Source organism: Ananas comosus, linkage group 7 (genome assembly GCF_001540865.1).
Source record: "Ananas comosus cultivar F153 linkage group 7, ASM154086v1, whole genome shotgun sequence".
NCBI lineage: Eukaryota > Viridiplantae > Streptophyta > Magnoliopsida > Poales > Bromeliaceae > Ananas > Ananas comosus.
This window is the reverse complement of record NC_033627.1, coordinates 10,986,013-11,011,172: the sequence shown is the minus strand read 5'-3', so window position 1 is coordinate 11,011,172 and position 25,160 is coordinate 10,986,013. Positions and strand designations below refer to the sequence as shown.

General features: G+C 35.4%; 2 protein-coding genes across 2 annotated transcripts; one reads left to right on the top strand and one right to left on the bottom strand.

Annotated features, from left to right (window-relative positions):
• Nucleotides 201-3,315, top strand: LOC109713372 (DEAD-box ATP-dependent RNA helicase 16-like). The gene is made up of 7 exons (XM_020237430.1): nt 201-412; nt 696-830; nt 1,010-1,124; nt 1,359-1,496; nt 1,983-2,048; nt 2,482-2,661; nt 2,885-3,315. The coding sequence occupies exons 4-7, from the start codon at nt 1,464-1,466 to the stop codon at nt 3,011-3,013; spliced, it is 408 nt and encodes a 135-aa protein (XP_020093019.1). The 5' UTR covers nt 201-412; nt 696-830; nt 1,010-1,124; nt 1,359-1,463; the 3' UTR covers nt 3,014-3,315.
• LOC109713223 (putative UPF0481 protein At3g02645) lies at nt 11,334-24,551 on the bottom strand. Its single transcript, XM_020237220.1, has 2 exons — nt 24,510-24,551; nt 11,334-13,375 (listed from the first exon to the last, which is right to left on the bottom strand). The coding sequence occupies exon 2, from the start codon at nt 13,354-13,356 to the stop codon at nt 11,716-11,718; it is 1,641 nt and encodes a 546-aa protein (XP_020092809.1). The 5' UTR covers nt 13,357-13,375; nt 24,510-24,551; the 3' UTR covers nt 11,334-11,715.

Below are 25,160 nucleotides of genomic sequence, written 5' to 3'. Positions count from 1 at the left end.
AGTGTGAAGGCCGACCATTAACCGAGACTATGGTAGACACTGCGGGGTTGAAGGGTCCCCCAGTGGGTAGGATCCTGATGAGGGCAGGATCGTGCGAATTGAGAGAATTGGAGAACCCAGAANGAACTGTTACGTAGGACTGCTTATAGAAGAGCTAATGAATTTTTCATAATATCCAACAACAACTTTGTAGGGGAGAAGCTTCTTCTTTGTACAATTACCTTTTTTTTTCTTCACCCAAATGTCTTTTGAGCATTCCTGAAGTGAAGGCTATGTTTTTTGGGCTTGCAGAGTGTTAATGATGAGTTGATAAGAGATGTTATTGCACAAACATCGGGTTTCATGCCGAGGGATATACTTGCCTTGGTTGCTGATGCCGGGGCATCATTTGTACAAAGAGTTCTTCAGCGAGGTGAGTTGGAACTTTAAATATGGTCTCTGGTGTTTCAAATTTACTTTGGATTCTTATGGCTTTTTAGAGATCATAGATCTTACTCCATCTTAGCTCCACAAGTGGAAGTGTAATTTGAGTTGCTTTGATTCGGAACCCACAGCTATTTTAAATTATGATTTAATTTCAGTAATTATAGGCCTTTGAGTGTTGGTATTTACTTGGTCATTTATGTTGTCGTTTGACATCTTTAATGGGTTCATTTTTTGAGGTAGGTCCTTATTTACTCATGTTTCTTTTCCAGGCTGATCTTCTCCTTTCTCATGGACATGAGGCTGACTTGAAAGCTCTAATCCCTCATATTCCAAGAAGCTGTCAATGCTCTAATCCCTCATATTCCAAGAAGCTGTCAGTGCATTTTTATGTCTGCAACTACTAGGTTCAGTAATTAAATACTTCCATCAAAATTCAGCGTAATTTTCAACTATTGTTTGTATCGTGTGTTCGTCTTTAATTGCCACTTACCCAAAAGATGGATTTCAAATTATTGTCTTTCCTTTCAATTATTTTGTCACTGTTAGTAGTGCATTCTTATTGATGGTGATTGTTGTCTGGCAGTCCTGATGTTGATAAACTGAAGAAGCTCCTGTTGCACGAGCCTGTAATTCTGACTATCTCTGAAGAAGGCCAATCTAATAGTGATCTAATTCCTGGAAATATTGAACAATATTGGGTAGGGACCATTCTCTTATGCTAGATTAATTCCAAGTTTGGATCATTTTGGTTTTCTTTTTTATTCATTTACGCTGTCAATGAATCTTAGTGAAGTGGTAAGTAGAGGCTGTGTACTTCTGATATTCCCATGAGTATTTCATCCAGATGCATACCCGGTGTGAATTTTCTTGTAAATATTGTGTCAAAGTTATTTTTTTTACTATTTACTTTTTTTTGTTTCCTTTTTTTTCAGATCTCTTGCAGCGCTCATGATAAGCTACTCTACATATAAGCTCTCTTAAAGCCAAAGCCCAGGCTTCTTGCAGGAAAAGTTTTGATATTTGTCAACTCAATTGATATGGCATTTAGACTAAGGTTGTTCCTTGAGAAGGTATGGTTCTGAATTATTTTTTTTTCTCCTTTCATTCATGATATGTGTTTACCAGGGGAAATTTTTCAGTTTATCAACGCCGTACGCATTATTACCCATTATTAATTTATAATATGTATACTTGAGGAGTATAGCCTATATGGGGATAGAAGAATAAAAACTTCTCTATAGAACCTTCTTGAACTAGATAAGCTAAAGCAGACACTAATCTTAGCACAAAAAGAAAATCAATATTCTTGTTGGTTAATTTATTGCTATCAGTTAGAAAGATCAATAAAGTCAGATATATAACCTTTGTTCGTCAAATTCAACACTCAGAAAATAGCAATATGCCCTTAAAAGAGTAAATCTCTTTTAGAATTTGGATTTGCTAGATACAAGTAATTGTGTAGTAGTAGTTTTAGTGGTTATACTTTAATTGCTGCAACTTTATTTCTATCTCCTTCAGTGGTTAAATTTTTTGAATGGTTGCATTGCTTTCTACAGTTCAAAATAAGATCTGTCGTCTTAAATGCTGAATTGCCACAAAATTCACAGCTTCATATTCTTGAGGTAGCTTTCTTTTATATATTTGCTTCTCTTTTTTTTCTTTTCTTTTGTGCAAGATTTTCTTTTTCCTGATCCAACTTGTAGGAATCATAGAAAAGGTAAATCCTCTATGATGCACCAGATCAGCTCGGTTATTGATAGAGTGGATAGATCTGTCATTTCTTGAAATTTCTCTTCTGATTCAAAATCATGGTGTAACATGTATCCCCTTTTGTTCTGGTCTTTTTTTTCATGGGCGGATTGGTGTTGAGCTTTCTTCTTTTAAAAAATAATATACATATTTTCTATGGTATAGAGAGTTTTGAATCTCTTGATTTTTGGGTCAAAGGTAGCTTTTTATTAGTAATCTGAACTTGGTTACTCACGAAATGTAACTATGATAACTAGTTCAGTTATTTTTCTCTATCTATATCTCTCACTTCTGTGTTTTTCTTAGGAGTTCAATGCAGGGCTATTTGGTATTCTAATAGTAACAGATGATAATCAGACTAAGGAGAAGGATCATACAATTAGAGAAAGTCAAGTGCAATCTAGAAGTACCAAGAAGAAGTTCCAGCAAAATTTAGATGCCAAATTTGGAGTCGTCATAGGAATCGATTTCAAAAATGTCTTCACGGTGTGTTATTTGTCTAGTTATTTTGAATGTAATTCTATTCCAGTTAGCACCTGGCATTAAGTATTATTTCTTATATTTTCTGATTACTTTGCCAATATATTGGGAATGTCATCACATAGGTATATTTGTAGTTCATCTTGGTATTCTATCTTAGTTACGTTTGAACGAAAGCGTTTTAATTATATTCACAACAATAAGCAAATTCTATTCTGACCTTTGACAGGTAATCAATTTTGACATGCCTCGAAGCCCTGCTGGATATGTTCATAGAATTGGCCGCACTGGAAGGGGCCGTAACACTGGTACTGCTGTGTCACTTATAACACTGGTACTGTTGTGTCACTTGCCGTAACACTGGTCCTTTTCTTATCCTGTGTGAAATCATGAATGCACTGAACATTTTCTTCTCCGGAGTTACCAATAGCATCATTCTATTGTTGTTTAATCCTTTTTTTTCGAGGTTCTTGGGTTTTTTCGGAGGTCCTTTTATCAATGCTCGAACAAAACTTTGAGGTTCATGAGTTTGTTGCAAATAAGATATATGAGTATTAAGTTGGAAAATTTCGTGGCTCTTGTTAGGAAAGTTGGAATGTTGGAAGGGTTGCCCTGCCTTCCTATTATTGTTGTAACAAATATTGACTTCCATAATGTTATCCTAGGCTTGATTGGCTATGGGACAAGTTTCTAAGATGAACTATGTTGTAAAGATTATTTATGCTCTTCTTAACATTTAAAGTTTGATTCAGTCTTACTTATTTGTGTGGATTAATTTTATGATTAAATACTTTATAGAGATTCAATTAGATTTAATATATATTGGTTATAAGGTGTTTGAGCCATAGTGCTTGGGTTTAATTTGGTTTTGAGAGGATTAAATTGAAATTAAAGGTTAAAATTTAAGAATGAGAAATTTTTATAATTATAGGTTATTTTTTAGCAATTTATACTAAATTAATAATATCTATTACTACCAATTATTTTTTTTAAAAAATAATTTTATATCAGAAAAATGGTGGCGACAATATGTCGCCGCTAATTATCTAACTTTTCGCGGCGACAGTATGTCGCCGCTAATTATCTAACTTTTCGCGGCGACCATATGTCGTCGCTAATTATCTAACTTTTGGCGGCGACAAATTGTCGCCACCAAATAGTTTTACCGACGGAGTTTTAGGCGGCGGCATACGGCGACAAATTGTCGCCGCCAAAACGTTTATGGTGCCGACAAATTTGGTTATGGTGGCGACATTTGTCGCCACTAAATCTTGTACCTGTAGTAGTAATATAGGTGTCGAAGTACGAGGTCGCGGGTGGGGGGTCCGACATAAGATAAGGAAGTAGAGCTCCAGGCAGAGTTGGATGAACCACAGGACACCGTAGCCTGAACCAACGACTACCTTATTCTTCGACGGCAGCGACTTGATTGACTTGGAGATCTCCCGATAAAGAAATGAGAAAAAATATGAGTTGAGAGCGAGTTTTTCGCCATGGACTAGTGCGACAATGATGGTGTTAAAATCGGAACGGCGAAAAATAGATCCAGAAAATAATTTAATACAGGAAACAGAAAAGATAAGAGGAAAGAGAACACCAATATTTACATGGTTCGGCCAACGGCCTACGTCCACGGGCGAAGACGGAGCAAATAATTTATTAATGTCGAAAAGGCGGAGTACAAGAAAATCTCTCAAAAGACCAAAGCTTAATTAGATCGAAACGCCGCAACAAGCAACTCCAAAATTGGCTTCTCTCTCACCCGTACGACGTATGGCTAAATTAAAGTAGCCGCGGATCCTTGACCGTACGAAACGTGCATAGCTTGGCTTAATTAGAGTATGGCTTCTAATTAGCCGCAGCTCCTGACCGTATGGACCACAAGACCAACATGGATTACTTAATTAGAGCCCCGACAGCTAGGAATAATTAGCACATGGCATCTAATCTTGGTCGCGGCATCATTAACTTGGCCATAGTATGTATATATAATACATGTTTCCTAACTAGAGTCTAATTCTAATTAGATTAGAATTACACTCCTAATTATAATCCATATATGCCAAATTAAATCTAAATTATATCCAATCCCAAATAGATTTGGATTTAACTCTAATTTAGATAACTATAAATCTAAACCAAATATAACAGATAGGAACGAAGTCCCGATTGATCTTCTGCGATCGAATACAGAAGAGATTACGAAAGAGCCAATAAAGCAAGAAAGCAATGTGCTCCTTCCTAGTAACAGGAGAAGAGGTCTGACCTGCGAACCGCATCATGATCGAATTTGGTATAGGCCAGGTACGCATTTGGGTCCATAAGGGCCTCAAATTCTGTTACGTCGTCACAATTGTAGTCTATGGATAGGATGGTGTTGTGTGGGCAGAGACTGAGAATTGTCGCCACATCAAAGAAGGTTAGAGCAAAAAGCCCCGACTGAAAAAAAAAAAGCATTCGAAATAGAGGACTAGAAACATAACACTGCACTAGGAAGGAGGTTGTCAGCTTGGGGAGGAGTCCTCAAAAGCTAGATGGCATCATAAATCCCGACGTCATGCCATAGAACGGCGAAGGATGCTTCAACTTGATCTAGCCGGGCTAAGTATGCCTCCGAGATGCTAGGCCAAGTGCGAAGGCTTTTTCCAGGTGACTTCGAAGAAGACCAGGAATAAAGATGAACGATGTCCGCCGTCAGGGGTAGCCCTTCTGCGGAGAAAGAAAAAAACGTCATCCTTAGGGGGCCCCACAAAGAAGGACCAAGTGCGAAGTGAGAAAGGTCGGCCACGGATGGTTTCAAAAGGCTGAAATCAATATTAGAAGATGAGTGTAGATGAGGAATATGAGCCATTAGAGAAGAATAACTCTGGAGAAAAGGAAGAGTTGAACAAGGAGTGTCGAAGAGGAAGAGACGAGAAGAAGAATGAGAAAGCCGCTTGGTGCCGTCGGAGCGAGTTTTGATGATGGCGGGAATAATTAATGCCTATTTAATGCTATAAGTAAGACAAATGTGCGGGAGAAATCATAGTCGTCGAAAGACGAAATCAAGTACGAAGTAACTAAAAGGTGTGACTAATCAAGACCGCTGGATGGCAAAAAAAATGATATGACCACTAGGGACGGTAAATCTCAACTGTTGAACCAGCGATGTTTGATCTCAATCATTGATAGAGTAAAGTAACCCGAGATGGCTATTGGGGAGACTGCCGAGGAGGCGTTGTTAGCGGTAGAAAAATAGCGCCATGTGGTAAAGTGGTTTCAGCGACAAAAGGTGAAACATGGTACACTAGGAGCCGGGGAGAAAAGCACATGAACAGAAGGGTGGTTTAGGCAGGAGCGGTTAGAGATGTGGAGAAAGAATTTCGTGGCTCGCAAGAGATCAGCCGAAGCATAATCCAAAGAAATAGGGACGTGATTGAAGAAATCTCCACGATAAAATTCATTCAATAACTGCAGGTAGGAGAAAATATCACTATAAATAGGAAAAAATACGTTTGTGAGTGGGGTCTTTCTAGCTCTATCTGTGTTAATATTCTGTGGTAGCACTACTAATGGTACTGCTATTGTATTAGTATTGTCTGATATTCAATTTTTGAAAAACTCAGTTCTATCTATGTTAATATTCTGTGGTAGCACTACTAATGGTAGAGTAAGAAACCGTTATTATAGTGATAAATCTAAATCCGTAAGAAGAAAATACAGTACTGTGAGATCATATATAAATGATGGTATTATAGGTGTGGATTATATTAAATCTTTTGGCAAATCCATTAACCAAGACTTTGGAAAAAGAAAGGATATGGAGCACATCGAGGGGAATAAGGGTTGAATCCCATAACATCATGAACTACGTATGAGGATACCCAACCCGATGATCAAAGATCCTAAAAATTGGGTTCAATGAAAAAAACGAATCATATAGCTAGTGGTTGTAAAGAATGTACAATATATAGATCTATATGATCACATCTTTACCTATTCCTATGGTGTGGGTGCATTCATTATGTAATGAAAACGGGGTTGAGTTTTTGCTCTTAATGAAATTTATGGCTCTTATGTGCAGGGTGTCAGAATTACAGGAGCATTCTTGACGGATTTTACCTATCAATACAATAATATTAACGGGGGGTGAATGCTCAACTTGGTTTGAGGCCTTCTCGCAATCTCCGTTAAGTTGGGCTTCTTTAGAATAGTTTTATACACGAAGTCTTTCTATACACTGGGTCTTAATTTCTCCTTTTTTTTATATACTTGGTATATGCCCCTCAACCTCTTCCTCTCTTTCTCTTCTCTCTCCCTCATTCTTTCTCTCCTCTCTCTGCCCTCTCTCCTCCCCAAAACCCACCGACTCCTACTGCTGTAACCGCTATTTTCGTCCTTCGCATAATACGAAGAAAGAAAATAGTGGCGCAGAGGACTCTCGCGCCGTTCCCAAAACCCTAGTTTTTGAATCCTGCCCCTATCATTTGAACCCTAGCTTCTTCGATCAAGGAGAAGTGTTGGTGGTCATGGTGCTCTACCTCCTCTTTGAGTCGGTGCTGGGGTATTCGCTCCTAGAGGCATATGACCTTGACGAGATCGGCAAAAACACCTAGGCTGCACGCACTACGTCCTCGACTTCATACACATCAGCAAGGTTGTCTAATTCGTCGACTTCCACCCCTTCGACTCCGCTCTTGATGCCCTCAACCAGTGCAATGCCATCTCTGGATGTATTGCATGATGCACCTCCAAAACCGTAACCAGTTCAATGACATACATGTTGTTTTTACTTTTTTATTTTCTTCCCATAATAGATTTGTGATCGGATTGCTTTGTCATCTTTGGAACCACCCACATTTTACTGTTGTTGGAATTTTTATTTATTTTTTTGAGGTTATTGGGTTTCAATTCAGAGTTTAGTTAGCTATAGTGAATTTTAAATTTCTAATTTTCTTCTCTTATCTTTTAGAGTTAGCCTAAATACTTCCCTATTCTCACTTCAGAATCATATTTCTCTTCTCAATCAAGCCAAGGTAATATTTACTCTCTTCTTTTTTTATGAACTATTTTGCTCTAGACGTACTACCTCTCTGATATGAAAATTTTTCAAGCCATGATCTTGGCCTAGATTTAACGAAGCATTTAAGGTAAAATGGTTTCCATTCTTTCTCGTTTCTTTCTATTATTATCTCTTTATATTCTTTTTTCAAGTTATTATAATATTTTGATGTTATTGAAAGAAGAATAATTAACTTATAAAAGCAAAAAAAAAAAAAATTAATAACTAATACGTCTTCCAATACTTAATTATATGTTATGCAGGTTCAACTAACTTCAGTTGTTTTCTGTATTAGTGGTGGTTGTTTTGAAAATAATATGATGTGCAAACGTCGTGGCCGGAACTAATTTGAAGATAATTATTGTATAAATTTGTATGAGCACCGTATTTTATGTTAGATGTATGCCCTAGAAGCCAACCAGGCCGACACATGTATTCTTTCTAGGACATAATTTTGTATTTGATTTTAAAATATTATGAATAACTTTGGATTTTTATTTCCATTCATGTTGTGTATGTGTCCATGAATCGTCCAAGGAATTAATAAGATGATGACATATATTCTCAAGTGTTGAGAATTTGAGACATGTGTCATTGGTGATTAATTCTTAAATGCTCCCGATCAATGAATCATCACGGGGACGGTGATTGATCCAGTGAGATTGGTGCATAGGTCGCTTCCCTTTTGGGTAGACGAGTCTCGAGTCGACAGTGTGGGGACACTGAAGCGAATATGCAGGTGGTTGTTAGAGAACAAGGGTACCGAGCGTGACCAACGCGAGAAGTCACTTGGATGTCTACTCACTCGTCAGTGACTTACTCAATTGTTGCAGTAGTGTGACTGGTCCTTTGACCTGCGGTGCCTCGGCTATTCACAATGAGGTTACTGTAGTTTGACTGTACATACACTTGGTCCCTAGCCATTCGGGTCCTTGCGGTGCATGTTGGCTGCAGTAGGTTCATTGTAGGAATAGGGTGCGCACTCAGATGGAATCTATCTCCCTTGGTAGATAGGGGTGTTAGTCCTATGTGATTTATGAGACCGAGTTTAGAAGACCTTGGCCAGGGCAGAATAAATAGCGGAAAAGGGTTTCCGATATTAGAAACTCGAGTCGAATAAATTTAACATATGACAGACGATGGGGTTTGACGAGTTATTCCATAACCTCCGTCTAGTCGGGACTCATGATAGAAGGATTGTATCACACGGTAACTGCACCAAGAGGTTCAGTATTCCATTCTACTGGAATGCCACTACATGCTGCTAGGCGTCACTGGTGGATTGTGAGACTCATGAGAATTATCTAGATGATCGATAATTCTCATTGGGCTGAGTTGGAATTGTTCTAATCCATTGAAAGGAGTTTCAGTGATATTGTTGATAGTGATCAAAATATATCTCACTACCAGATAGAATAGAACCTATGGGGTCACACACATAAGAGGTTGTGATTGATCGGATAGCTAGATCGCGATTATTGAATCGCCGGAGGACCTAATTGTCAATATGTTGATAATTGGACTAATTTGTAATTGTTACAAATTAGTGGTATTAAAGTGTAAATGTTACAAGAGAGGACTTACTAATAGTTAGTAAATTATAAGAGGACTTATGTGCAAATGTTGCATTATTAATTTGATAAGATCAAATTAATATAAAATTCAAGTCGAATCAAATTAGGATTTGATCGATCTAACCAATTAAGGAAAAGATAAATTTAAATCTAGATTTATACTTATCCTTAATTGTCATTATATTATTAGGAATAGGATTATATTCCTATATATAATATACGGGAGTTTTTAGAAAACCCTAGCCGTCATCTATCCTCTCTTCTCTCTTCCATCTTCTAGCAAGAAAGACGTCCTTTTGCAAGAGAGCTAGCACCCCGGTGAGGACATCGATCAAATCAAGAACCTCGTGTGGATACCTATAGAGGCCGGACGCGTGTGCGGCTTCAAGAGAACCGAATTCCACGATCATCAAATTGAGGGAAAGATCTATCCGCGAAAAAGGTAAAGATTCGATTTTATTTTTCTTCTTTAATCTTAAAACATGAGGGATCCTAATTGCGTGGTTTTTGAGATTGGATCTCGAGAGTTTTCAAAAATCAAATTTGTTTGATTTCTTTTTCCGCTGCGTTTTTACCGTACGCAATTTTCTAATATTTTAAACCCTAAACCTTAATCATATATTCTTTATAATTTTAAGTTATAATTCTTAGCATTGAACTCAAAATTTGATAAATCATCTGAAGCCAAATATTATTCTATTTGTGAACAAAAAAGTTTTTTTTTTTTTTTCTTTTCTTTCTTGCTTCTCTATATTGAATTATTGCTTGAATACTACTTCTGAAATTTATTTAGCTCTGAAAAAAAAATATTTCTTAAGTAATGCCAATTTATTAATATAGTGTTAATTAACTAAATATATACTTTCTAATATTACTTATAATAATTAAATGTAATATTAACTATCCGCCGCATCGCACGGATTCTTAACTAGTGTGAACATGGAAGTGAGGCCGCTCACTATGAGAATGAGCTTATTCTCAAATATACTTATGAAAACAAAGATCAGTACATGACCGTAACATGCTAGCTAGTAATTCTCATATCAATATTTGAATTGTTATATGTGAGAAGTGACTCTCTATTTTTTCTAAGCAGCCAAAATTTAAGTCTAAAACCGTTCTAACTCTAGAGTAGAGATTATTGTTTAATTAAGTGAAGATTCAATGTAGAGTACACCTTCATTATATTATATATAATGATTCTTTTTTGGCTGTCAAACTTTGATATATTTTTAATAATAATTAAAAATAAGGGGGAATGTTGTAACATTTTTATTATTAAATAAACTATTAATTTCATATTAATTCGTTGGAAACCTATGCATCTATGAATTGCAAATTAAGCTTTTCTAAATATTTGCTAACGTCTCTACATTAAATTCCAAGTTTCTTTCTTTAATTCTATAACTCACAACTTGTGAATTTATTATATACTAAATGCTATATAACCATCTTTTTTTATTACGTTGCAATCTATAGGCCAGTAGTTCCTATAAATTGGACTTCTCTAGATATTTGAGGATATAACCAAAAGCAACAACGAAGGAAACAAAAGGAAAGTTATTTTTATTCTACTTGAAAGAGAGCATACCAAAAAAATGGGTTCTTTGGCGGAGTTTTAGGGACATCTACTTGTGCAAAGTTGGTGAAGCCACATAATGAAAATCGAGCTGTTGTATCCTGAAGGGAACAACTCAATATTTTGTTGCATCGGTTCAGAGATTTTGTCAACCGCAGAGAGATTGAATCTTCTTAAAAAAAGCGAGATTTTCGTACCTCAGCTTAATCGACTCGTCGACACTCTTTTTTCATAATATTTTATAGCCTAACCTCTATTTTTGAATATTTGCACCAACACAACTCAACTCGATAAAATTTCTTACAATTTAAAAATCTATAAAAAATAAGCTATAGATTAGGTTAGATTTGTAATTTTCATCTCTTTTAATTTCTTCTTTGTTGAGTCGATCATGGAAGCATATAGCAATGTCCCAAAGTGAGAAATAATAAAAAGCTTTTTCAAGTTTATCAGAATATATGCAGAAAAATGACATTTTCCAAGTTGCAGCCATACAAACTCACTTCTACATAGAATACAATTCAAGAAAAGTAGGAATCAACCATCGTACACGTCGGCAGACTCGGCACAATTTCACACTGGTAGTACAGTCCAAAACACTTATTATTTTTATTTTCTTGCCCCTTAGCTATTAATTAATTATTCTCATTTGATTTTCCAAAATAATTAAAATTATTTGAAATTAATGAAATTACTAACACACTTGATGAAATCTCCAAATTTATTTCACCAAAATTATTTAATTTTAAACATTTTAAAATTAAGGAATTAATTTTATATAGCTGAGGGACTATTTCATATTTGCCTATGATTGAGGGGTTTTTTTATATTGGGCCAACCGCATACGGCAGCTAGCCCTAGCTTTTTTATTTATTTTTCTTAGGCGCATAATAGGAGAGCATGCCGTACAAGGCCTGAAGAAATGAGAGAGCAAAGAGCACGATAGCAGCGACGAGTGAAAGAGCGACCCAAAAATTGGGGCAGTACTGCAACATGAAGTTCCCCCACCATTTGCTGATTCGACTGTTGTAATGATTGGTGATGTCGTCGTAAAGTACGAGCAGAGTGTACGGCATCTCGATATCTTCGATCTCCGCATTCATGTCCTTGAAGAATCTGATCACGTCGGCATTGTTATAGCTAGTGCTCGCTATTATCCGGCGCTCCCTCAACAGCTTCACATCGTCCTCTTGCTGCAGCATGCGAGACATGCACTGCGTGTAGGCCGTGAAGCAGAGCACTCTGTTTGTCGGAGTCGCCTCAAACGCAATAAGGTTGCGGAAGATTGGTTCGCTGTAATCGTAAAGCTGCAATACCGGGATATTGATCACCCCGGTTACGAACGTCAATCTGCGGTTGAATGTAACGTCCAGGCAGCTGCCTAAGTCTTTCTTCTTGAACTTTGTAGCGGATTTTCGGAGCTCTGTAGCGCTCGGAATATATTGTTTCGAAGCATTCTTATAATGCCATCTTCCAAGGCCCCTCGTTTGGAAGTCAATTTCGTATCCTTCCTTCGGTATCCGAGACCAGTGAAAAAGGTGGAGCAGATGGTGGAACCGATCAGGCGCGTCCCTACTCGTTTCCTGTTCTTCTAGGAACCAAGGCACTCCAATACCCGTTACCCGTATCCTCGACCAGAGATCGAAAAGGCGAAGCCGATAAAAAAGGAACTGAGCCACACCCCTCCTTATTACCTGTTCTTCCTTCCTTTTCTTTTCTAAATCATTTTCTTCGTTCCTTTTATTTACTAAATCCTGTTCTTCATTCCTCTTTTCTCCTAAAACTTGTTCTTCGTTCTTCATGGGCCAGAGATCGTCGAAGCACCACAAAGCTAATTCTTCGACCGATTCCTTACGGATGCTGCTGCCTTGAGGGAAGCAACCTAGCAGTCTCTCGATGGTGAAGAATGGAATCTGGTTGTCGACCGTCAACATGTCGAGCTTGATCTGCTCCGAATGCTCCCTTATTTCTAGATGCAAAGCCATATACTCCGTGAACAAGTTAGCGGGCACTAAATTCCTCTTGTAGAATCCATCCATCATGAATAGTATGAAGGAGCTGTCGAGCAGCAGCATCCTTTGGAACTCTTCGTTGCTCCAGTCAGATAAATCTTTGTCGTAGCAGCTGCGAACATCGTTTTCTTTCTCCTCCATCTTGTTGAGATACTCCTCTGCATCAAGCCCACAGTACTGGACCATAAACCTAGTGATCTCCAACTTGTAATCATCGCCGAACGTCAGCCGGTTCTTGCAGTTGCGGTGGTACGGCCCGATCGCCACTGCTTTCGGCTCAGGAGGTCCTCCTCGACCATCTGCTTTGCGCTCGCACTTGAAGATGGTATGGTCGTGGGAACCATCTCCGTAAATCTTTTCTAATAAAGCCTCTCCTTTCTCCTTAAGATTGTCGACCACCTTCAGTTGCTCCTTTAGCGATTCTAGGTTCTTTTTGCTGCTTCCTTCCTCCCCAACCTCGATGTCGGCTGGGTTCCACCGGCTACCGTCACTCATATTGCTGCTACAAATCGATCTGTTCACTACCACAAAAAGTAATTATTAGGAATTGAATTTAATTTTGCCTTACTTAGAATTACAAGTCTTCACGAAATGCCGCCATGAGAAAATTCTTGCACGTGTTAAATTGTTTGATTGAACAGGAGCCCTTCTATTTCAACAGGAGGATGTTTTGTGTCAGGTAAAACTATGAAAAATAATTATTGGTAAAAATAAATTCAGTCGACGGAAAAAAAAAAGTCAAAATGTACGGAAAACACACCTATAGCCTATAGGCTGTTCTGCAACAGCCCTCCAAATTTAATTTTTTGGATAAACACTTTGTTAATTAATTTTTAATTTTTATAATTAAGTCATTTTAGTTTAAAAAAAAAATAGAGATTTTATAGAAGTGATAGGTGATTTTATCAAATTGATAGGTGATTTCATCACTTTTAATAATTTACATCACTTTTATCGGGTCAATATGAAATGTTAGTTTGTCAAATATATATATATATATATATATATATATGTCAATTTATTTATTCAATTAAAAAATTTTATAAGGTCAATACGAAAAAAAAAAAGGTCCATTTATTGTAGGGGAGGTAATCCAGCTCGTTGTTCGAAGCCAGCTCGGTGTTCGACTGAAAAGAACTCGAAGATCAAATGCCCGTTAAGTAAAAGCAAACAAAAGCTGAATTTTTCAGGCTCGTTAATAACGACCGAAACGAGACTGGGATTAATAATCGCTTTGTTTCGGCATAAGACATCGAATACATATATTTTTATATTTATGATAATTTAATTTAATATTTATATTGCATTGTATATAAATAAATAAATAATAATTAAATAAATAATATATATATATATATATATATATATATATATATATATATATATATATATTAGCACATTAAAAATATAAAGTCGAGTTCAATTATAAAAAGACTCATTTATATATAAAGTTTCAATCATTTGATCAAAATCTAATAAGTAAAATTTTATAAATTTAATTTTTAAATATATCCAATCTAATTTTTTTAATTTATTGTTCGTTGGCAAGCTCGTGTTCGGCTCGTTTATTAACGAGCTGAACACGAACTGAATTTTTCAACTCGATACTTTTACGAGACAGCTTGTGTTTGGCTCGTTTATTAAACAAGTCGAATACGAGCCAGTCCCAGCTCGCTCGTGTTCGGCTCATTGACACCCCTAATTTTTTGTAGTCACTTTTTTTTTTCTCGTTTACAAATCCTTGAGACATTTCCGTCAGTATGCGTGTACAAACTCCCTTATGTATAATAATAACTCTATATTAAAATGAGACTCAGACGTCGGCAATGCCAACGTTGACTAAAGGTGTCCTTGGACCGGGTCGGATCTGGATAATTAATATACTGTATCCGTACCCTATAAAGAAATGGCTACAAAAATATTTATAAATCCTACCCATTTAATTTCGGATCGGGTTCGGATCTAGATACTTAAATTACTAATATACCCATCGGGTCTATTTGAACGGGTCTTGGTAATGACTATCCGTATATTATCCGTTCAAGACCAGATACAGGTCGGGTCTAAATCGGATACGGATACCCATATACATATATTTTTTATAAACTTTATTAAATAGTTTGTGGACAAACTATAAATCTCTCTCTATAAAAAACTCGCATTCTAATAAGTTATATCCAGTCCAATAAAATTCATTCAAAAGAAAAAAAAAAACCTCAATACATAGGTCCGAAATATATGCACCTATCATAAAGTAATGTGACTTCAATACGTATGGGACTAAAACACTTCCACCTACTATTATATAGTTAAAATGCATATATATGAAACATTACAATGAAAAATTAAGTTTCAAGTTTTTAAATTTTCACGAGTGAACAATAATATAATAGTTAGAATAACTAATAAAATAGTTATCAAAATTTTTCTCTTTGTTAATTGATTCTTTTTGCGAGATTTTCAACAACAAAAATGTTGCACATGCCAAATAAACTCTTAGGTGGAATTGAAATAAAAAAAATAAAGAATAGAAAAGTAAGAAAAAAGAAAGAAGTAAAAGAGTGGTTAGGCTTTCAGTGTTTCACTAAGATAAAAATACTTAGAGATTCCTCATCTATAATCTATAAGTGCTATTAAAATTGATCTCTCAACTTCAAAAGTTTAAATCTTTTTTATTTGCTATCGGATATTTCATCGGGTCCGGGTCGGTCCGAATTTGAAAACTATTCCGGACCCTACCCATTTAAAAGTTAGGTTCGGGTTGGGTCTAAATCGGCCGGGTATGGATATAAAATATTCGGATCCATATCCGAAATTTTAATGGGTAATTTTTTTTACCTCTATACTATCTATTTTTTATCAGGTTCGGGTCACGTCTGGATAGGGTCCTGGTAGGTTCCGGATCGGATATGATATATCGGTTATTTTGGATAACTTTAACGATGACTTCTACAATGAGATAATTCATGAATAGTCCCCCTGCACTATTCAAAACTTGCAAGGTGGTCCTATAAAGGGTACAACTGACATATTACAGTCCGTTTTGTGGATTTTAAGCATTAACCAGCTATTCCAAAAGTACGTGCTGATAGAAAATGCACACCCATCGCATTTAAGGGCTCAGCCACAATGCTTGCGAGTTTCGACCTGACTCAATTCATCTGGACGTTGGGTATATTGTTGGGCCTCTTACTGTTAAGTCTCTTATGGACCGCATCTCTATGAAATCTCAGGTAGTCCTATATATAAAATATAATAGGGTTAAAACTTTTAACCCGGCTTAAATATTTTGGGTGGTGGTTAGACTCAAAAGGTTAAGAGAGTTAAGTGTGTTAGGATAGTAGTGGTCTTAGGATGCGTGACCCCCTACGAAGTTGGGGCGTCACAGTTGGTATCAGAGCCAATTATCAGCCGGAAGTGTGAGATGAGTCTCACCTGAGCTAGAATTATACAGCAAGGAGAGCGAGACTCTTATATTGTTGACTGTTGTGGATAGAGCGCAGCTCACCACAAGATCGGTTTAAACTAACGAGACAAGTCTCATATCGCCTGATCCTTGTGAGTCTAAGTTTGACGAAGACGTTAGGACTTAAGGGGGGAGAATGTGAGACCCCAAATAGTCTTATTTATAAAATATAATAGGGTTAAAACTCTTAATCCGCCTTAAACATTTGGGGTGGTGGCTAGGCCCAAGAGGTTAAGAGAGTTAAGCGTATTAGGACAAAAGTAGTCCTAGAATAGGTGACCTCCTGGAAAGTTGGAGCGTCACAACCTCCACTCAACTTATTTGGCCCACCCAACTCAACTTATTAGGCTCATGAGCCTAATGTCACGGGACAAGATGTTGGACCTATTTTAACCTAATAATAAATAGCCAACAATTAATCCCCCTCCCCCAAAATCTGCACCGTTAATGCAGCATGCGAAAATTGAACCCACGCTACTTGCTCTGATACTACTTGTAAATTGTAAAAACTAACCAACTATTCTAAAAACACGCGTTGATAAAAAGGGCACACCCATCGCACTTAAAGACTCAACTACAGCGCTCGCGGGCTTCAATCTAACTCAACCTATCTGAAAGTTGGATCTATTATTGGGCTTCTTGCCATTAGGTATCTTGTGAACCGCATCTCTACTCAACTTATTAGGCTCACAAAACTCAATTTATTAGTCTTCTGGGCATATTGTCACGGGGCAGGATGTTGAACCTATTTTAGCCAAATAATAAATAGCCAACACGTTTGTCCTCTAACGAGATTTCTCTTTTGTAGCTTTCTATGAAAATTTTTGTAGGATTAATTCCATACAGTTCCCTATAAATATATCAAATAATAGATATATTCCTACAAAATATAATTTTTTAATTTTTATCTCTATAAAAGTCCTAACATTTTCAAATATAACCCTACCATTTAGGATCCGTTAGAAAAATATAGCTAATTATGAATAAAACACTTAATCAAGATTAGTGAATGAGTTAAATTAACCTTTTTACTCCTCTTGTATTATTGAATAAAATACTTTTTTGGAAAGACATTTCTGCATAATTATAATAGTTGAAGCTTTTGGAGAAATATGTTTGTAAGGGCAAAATTGTTATTTCACTTATTTGCTGGTGAGAAACAAACTGCGCTCTAACGGTAATAAACTAGAGAGAATATCACTTGACTTTTGTAATGATAAAAATAAAAATTTAAAATTTGTAGAAATAATATTTATAGGGAGCCGTGTTTATACAATTAATCTAAGTTTTTAAGATAAAAATTTGACTACAGTTTTGTTGACATATTAGATAAATTTTTTTGTTCAATCATAAAGTGTTATAAATTTTCATATTTCTTAATAAGGGCATGACAAATGATTGGCCATTCAATAATGTTAGGAAATAAAAAGTTTGCTTGATTTATAATTATTGAATAAAAATGAATAAATAGTACTCCTTGTAACTACTGGTGTGACTCAGTATCTTTCATTTATTTATTTATTTAGACAATATTGTTCCCCAAAATAACTTCTCTGGTATTGTGGTCTTGCATGTTCGTAGTCCAATTGCACAGTGCATCCTTCGTGAACACATGCATATTTACGTTCAGATAATTGGGAGGCAAGAGTTAATATCTTTATATGTATAGAGCAAGAGCGCCAAACTGCTATACGATTATTTTTGTACTAATTAATTATTTTTCATAATAGAGTTTTTGCAATAATAATTTATATTGTTAAACATAATTTAAAATATTTAAATATTTTAGGAATCAAATTTAATTATTTTTTGGTATTATATATCTTACGATCAAAGAACCTGAGAATGGACAATTTTAACGGCTAATATGAAACATTTATTAATTTAGCAGTGTAGAAAAATCGAAATTGATTGAATTTTTGACAGAAAATTTTTGATAGAAAATTCTGTTCGTTATCTATATCAAGATCAATAACTTCAATCTTAAAAAATTGAACCTGGTATTCTATTTTTACAAGGTTGTTCAATTTAATCGTTCATTTTATATTCGCTTGATAGACTCAATTATAATTTTAAAAAATTACCAAAGTCAGCTTCTAGATAACTTGAATGCCTTAGATCATGTTTAATATATATTATGGATCAGCAAATCAAAAGCTTTATCATTAAAAATAACTCAGAAGTACCAAGGGCCTTCCTACTTACAGTAGAATAGTAGTCATATATATATATATATATATATATATATATATATATATATATATATATNAAATTCTTTAAACTATTTAGAATAAGATCTATACTCTCGATCTTGATTACAAAATTCCTATCATCACTTTTTAGAGGATATTTATTTTCAACCGTTCATTTTTACGCCCACTTGATGGACAATAGAACAATATCGAAAAAGCATAATATTTGATTTCTAGATACTTTAACTGGTATAGATCATATTCAACAGTGTCGATCATCGATGTGGCGGCTCCATCATCGAAAATAAATGGGTGGCAACGGAGCCCGTTTGCTACCGATAGTATTCTAGCTCAACTCTCTCTCTCTCTCTCTCTCTCTCTCTCCCTCTCTCTCTCTCTATATATATATATATATATATATAGAGCTACGGCTCCCGCTAGGCTCCTATACTTTCGAAAGTACGGAGGCCTCCGTGCTTGTAAGTTGTTTTCAATGATGGGACGTCCGATTCGGCGATCGGTTCCGTTAAACGTGATCTACGCTATTGGAACTATCTAGAAACCAAATTTCATAATTTTTTTACTTCGTTTGCCTAGTGAACGAGTAACCTCAAAATGAACGTTTGAAAATAAAAATCTCAGAAAAAACAGTGATAAATGACTCAAATTTCAAATCGGAAATATTGTTCTCGCTATTGATGTTAAGTAGAATTTTCTATTAAAGTTTCATGTAATTTGGATACTTCTACACCGCTGAACTTAAAAACGTGCCACATCGGCCGTTAAAATGGTCATTTTTGAGACCCTGTGATCACTTGCTAAATGATGTCGAAAAATTATAAAATTTGATTTCTAGATAGTTCCAATAGCATAGATAGTTCCAATAGTATAGATAATGCCTAACGGAGCCGATCGTCGAATTGGATGTCCTATCATCGAAAACAACTTACAAGTACGGAGGCCTCTGTACTTTCGAAAGCACGGGAGACGTAACTCTATATATATATATATATATATATAGAGAGAGAGAGAGGGAGAGAGAGAGAGAGAGAGAGAGAGAGAGTTGAGCTAGAATACTATCGGTAGCAAACGGGCTCCGTTGCCACCCATTTATTTTCGATGATGGAGCCGCCACATCGATGATCGACACTGTTGAATATGATCTATACCAGTTAAAGTATCTAGAAATCAAATATTATGCTTTTTCGATATTGTTCTATTGTCCATCAAGTGGGCGTAAAAATGAACGGTTGAAAATAAATATCCTCTAAAAAGTGATGATAGGAATTTTGTAATCAAGATCGAGAGTATAGATCTTATTCTAAATAGTTTAAAGAATTTTCTAACCAAAGTTCAATTGATTTGGATAGCTTTATACCGTTAAACGAGAAAACGCCTCATATCTACTATTAAAATTACAAATTTTGAAACCCTTTGATCATTAGGTCAATGATGTCGAAAAGATTTGAAATTTGGTTTTAGATACTTCAAGTGGTATAGGTCATGTTCAACGGTGTCGATCGTCAATTAAAAGGCTCCATCATCGAAAACAAATGGGTGACAACGGAGCCAGTTTGTTACCGATAGCATTCCAGCTCAACTCTATATATATATATATATATAGAACTAGGCTAGAATACTATTAACAGTACCAAGTCATTGGTGCTATTAAGTTTTCGGCCCTTGGATGAAGCGATGTACGATTAGGATGATAGTTGTCCCCTAAGGTTGAGTGGGTGGTTACTTGAATAATATGATCTAACAAGTGAAAATGGTCAAAGGGGTTGATCTAACGGCAGAAAATTTGATAGCACCAAATACTTGGTGTTATCGATAGCATTGTAGCCGGACTCTACATACATACATACATACATACATACACACACACACACACACACACATATATATATATATATATATATATATATAGTCCGTCTACTATACTTTCGAAATTACCGGAACCTCCGTACTTGTAAGTTGTTTTCGATGATAGGACATCCGATTCGACGATCGGCTCCGTTAGGTATAATCTACCATATTAGAATTATTTAGAAACCAAATTTTATAATTTTTTGACATCATTTACTAAGCGATCAAAAAGTCCCAAAAATGACTATTTTAACAGCCGATGCGGCACGTTTTTAAATTCAACGGTGTAGAAGTATCCAAATTACATGAATATTTAATAGAAAATTCTACTTAACGTCGATAGCAAGATCAATACTTCCGATTTGAAATTTGAGTCCTTTATTATTATTTTTTATGAGATTTTTATTTTCAGCCGTTCATTTTGAGGCTACTCGTTCACTAGGCAAACGGAGTCAAAAAATTATGAAATTTGGTTTCTAGATAGTTTCAATAGCGTAGATTATGTCTAACGAAACCGATCACCGAATCGGACGTCCCATCATCGAAAATAACTTACAAGTACGGAGGCTCCCGTACTTTCGAAAGCATAGGAGCCTAGCTCTATATATATATATATATAGAGTGCGTCTACTATACTTTTGAAAGTACGGGGACCTCCGTGCTTGTAAGTTGTTTTCGATGATAGGACATCCGATTCGACGATCGGCTCCGTTAGGTATAATCTACCCTATTGGAACTATCTAGAAACCAAATTTTATAATTTTTTGACATCATTTACTAAGCGATCAAAAGGTCTCAAAAATGACTATTTTAATGGCCGATGCGGCATGTTTTTAAGTTCAACGGTGTAGAAGTATCCAAATTACATGAAAATTTAATAGAAAATTCTACTTAACGTCAATAGTAAGATCAATACCTCCGATTTGAAATTTGAGTTCTTTATCATTATTTTTTATGAGATTTTTATTTTCAGCCGTTCATTTTGAGGCTACTCGTTCACTAGGCAAACGAAGTCAAAAAATTATGAAATTTGGTTTCTAAGATAGTTCCAATAATATAGATCATGATCTAACGAAACGATCGCCGAACGGACGTCCCATCAGTCGAAATACAACTTACAGTTACGGAGGCCTCCCGTACTTCGAATAGCATAGGAGCTAAGCTTACTATATAATATATATAAATGATATATATATATATTAGTATATATATATTAAATTAAGCTACTATAATATCTTATGGTACGGAGCTCCGCGTACTTCATCTTGTTTCTGATTTATGGTGGTTTAAATTAACGATCCCACACATTCTAAATATGATCTAGGGAATATATAAATTTTAGGAATAAATTTTAGTTGTTTTTTCGTATCGTTATAGTTATTAAATAATAAATTTATGTTAAAAATGGATGGTTGAAAGATTTGAATCAGACTTGTAAATTTACAGCCATAGCACTTTTAAATTACAAGATCAGGAATGTTAAACCTTAATACTAGATAGTTTAAAGTATATTTTATCAAAATTGAGAAATTAGATTTTCTCTACGGTTAAACTCAAACTCGCGCATAGTAGCCATTAAAAATTGACAATTTTGAAATGGTTTGATCATATAAGTAAACTATTCGATAAAATATAAATCTTATTTCTAAAAATTTTAAATACCTAGATCAGTTTTAACGGTGTGATGTCGTTAATTGAACCCCTGAGATCAGAAAACGAGGACGTATAGCTACCGAAGCCCGGTAGTATAGAATAATATAGGACACTAGCTCTCTCTTCTCCTGCCTCCTCTTCTCTCTCTCTCTCTCTCTCTCTCTCCTATATATATATTATATATATATATATATATAGAAGAGAGAGATGAGAGAAGGAGGAGATGAGGAGAGAGTAGAGACGAGACGAGATGAGCTGCTGGTAGATACCTATTAACTATTAATTAATAGTATTTTGAACTGCTTTTGCTACTCGATTTTTTAGCCGAGTATCTAACTTTGTATCAATTTTATCCTTTAGTATATATTCAACTAACCAATCACTAACTTAGGGCAACTACTAGCTAACTTAAGAGGACCACTATAATCATTCTAACCTACAATTTGTTCATCCAAGAATTTAAAACTCATGATAGCAGAAAGGCATTATATCTATTAATAAATATTCCAGGTCATGCCATATTATATATATAATATGTAGAGGCTGTATATCAATCTACAGCGTCGGAGTTTCGAGTACTATAAATCTTGTTTTCATCTTAGGGTGTTCAAATATCAACGAATTCACCACGTCAATGTGATTTGACGGTACTTGAGTTCATAGAAATAAAATTTATTTTTTTCAATATTATATTAATTAATAAGTAAAATCATAGTTAAATGAACGGATGAAAATTAAGTATTTTTAAATTTAAGAGATAGACTTTTAAATTCAAGATCAAGAATATGACCTTAATCTGGATAGTGTTAAAAATATGTTCTTACCAAAATTGATAAATTTAGATTTATATCTACACAATATTAATACACATCGTTATAATAGCATTAAAAATTAATAATTTGAAATGGCTTTGTCATAAAGTAATATATTTATAAAAAAATATAAATTATTTATTTGTACAAACTTCAAATATCTTAGATCAGTATTATAACAGTGTAGATCATTAATTTGAACCCCTGCGAGCGAAAACGAATTATATACTGGAGCCCGATAATTATTAGATAGTTATAGAGCTAACGTAGTCGATATATATATATATATAATATATATTATTATAATATATTATAGAAGAGAGAGAGACAGTTAGAGAGATGAGAGCTCGCTTCTACCACCATGATGCTCATAAAATTCTTCCTCTTATCCTCTACCATAGCGACCTGTACGATCACTAATAGCTAACAGGGCAAGTTCTAAAGCACGCCATCTTTTGAGACCTCCACCGTACTGATGTCTTATATACCTGCTTTCTATCTCACTCATTTTATAGCGACACATACGAATACGTGTGGTATCTCGTCGGATACCAATAACGTTATATCCATCTCTCAACTACTTACTCTACCTCTTCGCCACCCTTTCTGCTCGTTTCTGATAAACTTAGGCCTGTCCCCGCATAGCCGCACGATGCACTATTCTCCTTTCCCTGTTTATCTTCGATCTTCTACCGTATCACGCTTAAATCTTCGGCAGATCTTCCTCATCCTGGCGGACTTATTATCGGTATATTGCGGATCACATACTATCCATACTATAACAGATACCATCCATTCTATCTCAATCGATCTTAAGGCTTGAGAGAGAGAGGGAGGAGGAGATGAGAGAGAGAATTAAGCTCCTATGTTTTTACAAAGTATTAAAGTCATGGTGCTAATAGGTTTCGACATTTCGATTCAAGGGTATGTGCGATTAGAATATAGTGGTTTTTCCAAGGTTGAGCGTGCGTGGTTGATGTAATAGTATGATCCTAACAGCGTAGAAATGATTGCAAAAGGGTTATGTCTAACGGCAGAAACTTACAAGCCACAAGTATTTTGTGCTTTTTAAAATCACGATAGCCGCGACTTATTATAAATATTAAATTTATAAAGTATAAATATATATATACTATAATTATATATATATATAATATTATTATATGGACAGAGAGAGAGAGAGAGAGAGAAAGAAAGAGAGAATTGAGCTGAAATACTATTAATAGTATTTGGGCTCTTTTGTTATCTATTTTTTAGCCGTTAGATCTACACTTTAATTAATTCTACTCTTTAAATCATACTATTCAACCAACCACCCACTAAATCCTAGATAGCAGTATAAATAAGGGTCTCAGAGAAAAACAAATATTTTATATGATACCTGCACATTAGCATTTCTATTATGCAGGTGCGCATGTTGCGTTAGTGATCATAATATATATGGGCACTAAGGGGAGTGTTGACCTGCGTAAGAGTTTCTCGAGATGCAGGGATATTGTCGACAAAGAAATTAAACTACTATGCATACAGTGTACAAAATCATAAACTAGAAAAAATGGTTACCAATTACCTCTTGAAAAAGATAAATAAAAGTAAGTGATGATAATAGACTATGTTAGCTGGGCATATAAAAAGATAAGGGTTTCGGGCACGTACCTCTGTGAAACTTATTGTTAAATTATTATTAGGAAGGTTCTTCTAGCTCCAACACCTTTGGAGCTGCTCCATACATGCGTTTGTGTGTGTATATATATATACATATATGGATATATCCTCTCTTTACATACATGGGACCGAGACAATGCACTGGACAACGTGACTTAACACAAGGGAAACGAATAGAATGGTACGAAGGAATAACATTTAAAATTAATGAAGCACTCAATGTTGTCTTTATTCTACCACGTAGCTCCTTGTAATAATCAACACTAGAGAGTAAGTAGGGCATCTGCTTCTTTGGCACTAGTAGCAAGTAAAGTGGAATCACCTATCATTATATGCTCAAAAATAATTAGCTCTCTCGATCCCAAATTTGGCCCTGCTGCTTCTTCTACTATCAGCGGCAACATTAATCTTGAGCAAAGCTAGCATCGTTAAGAGAAGAATTTAGAGCTTCTACTGGAAGAGGGAATTGAAATTTGGAGATGGCATTTCTGTATAATTCTATCAGTTGGGGCTCTTGTTTTTGATTTCACGAATTTATAGCATTACTTACACAGCAGGAAGGTCGCATAGGTGTTATAAAAATTGTCCATTCATTTTCTTAGCCTATACTGACCGGTTCATAGAAATTGTTAAAACCATTGG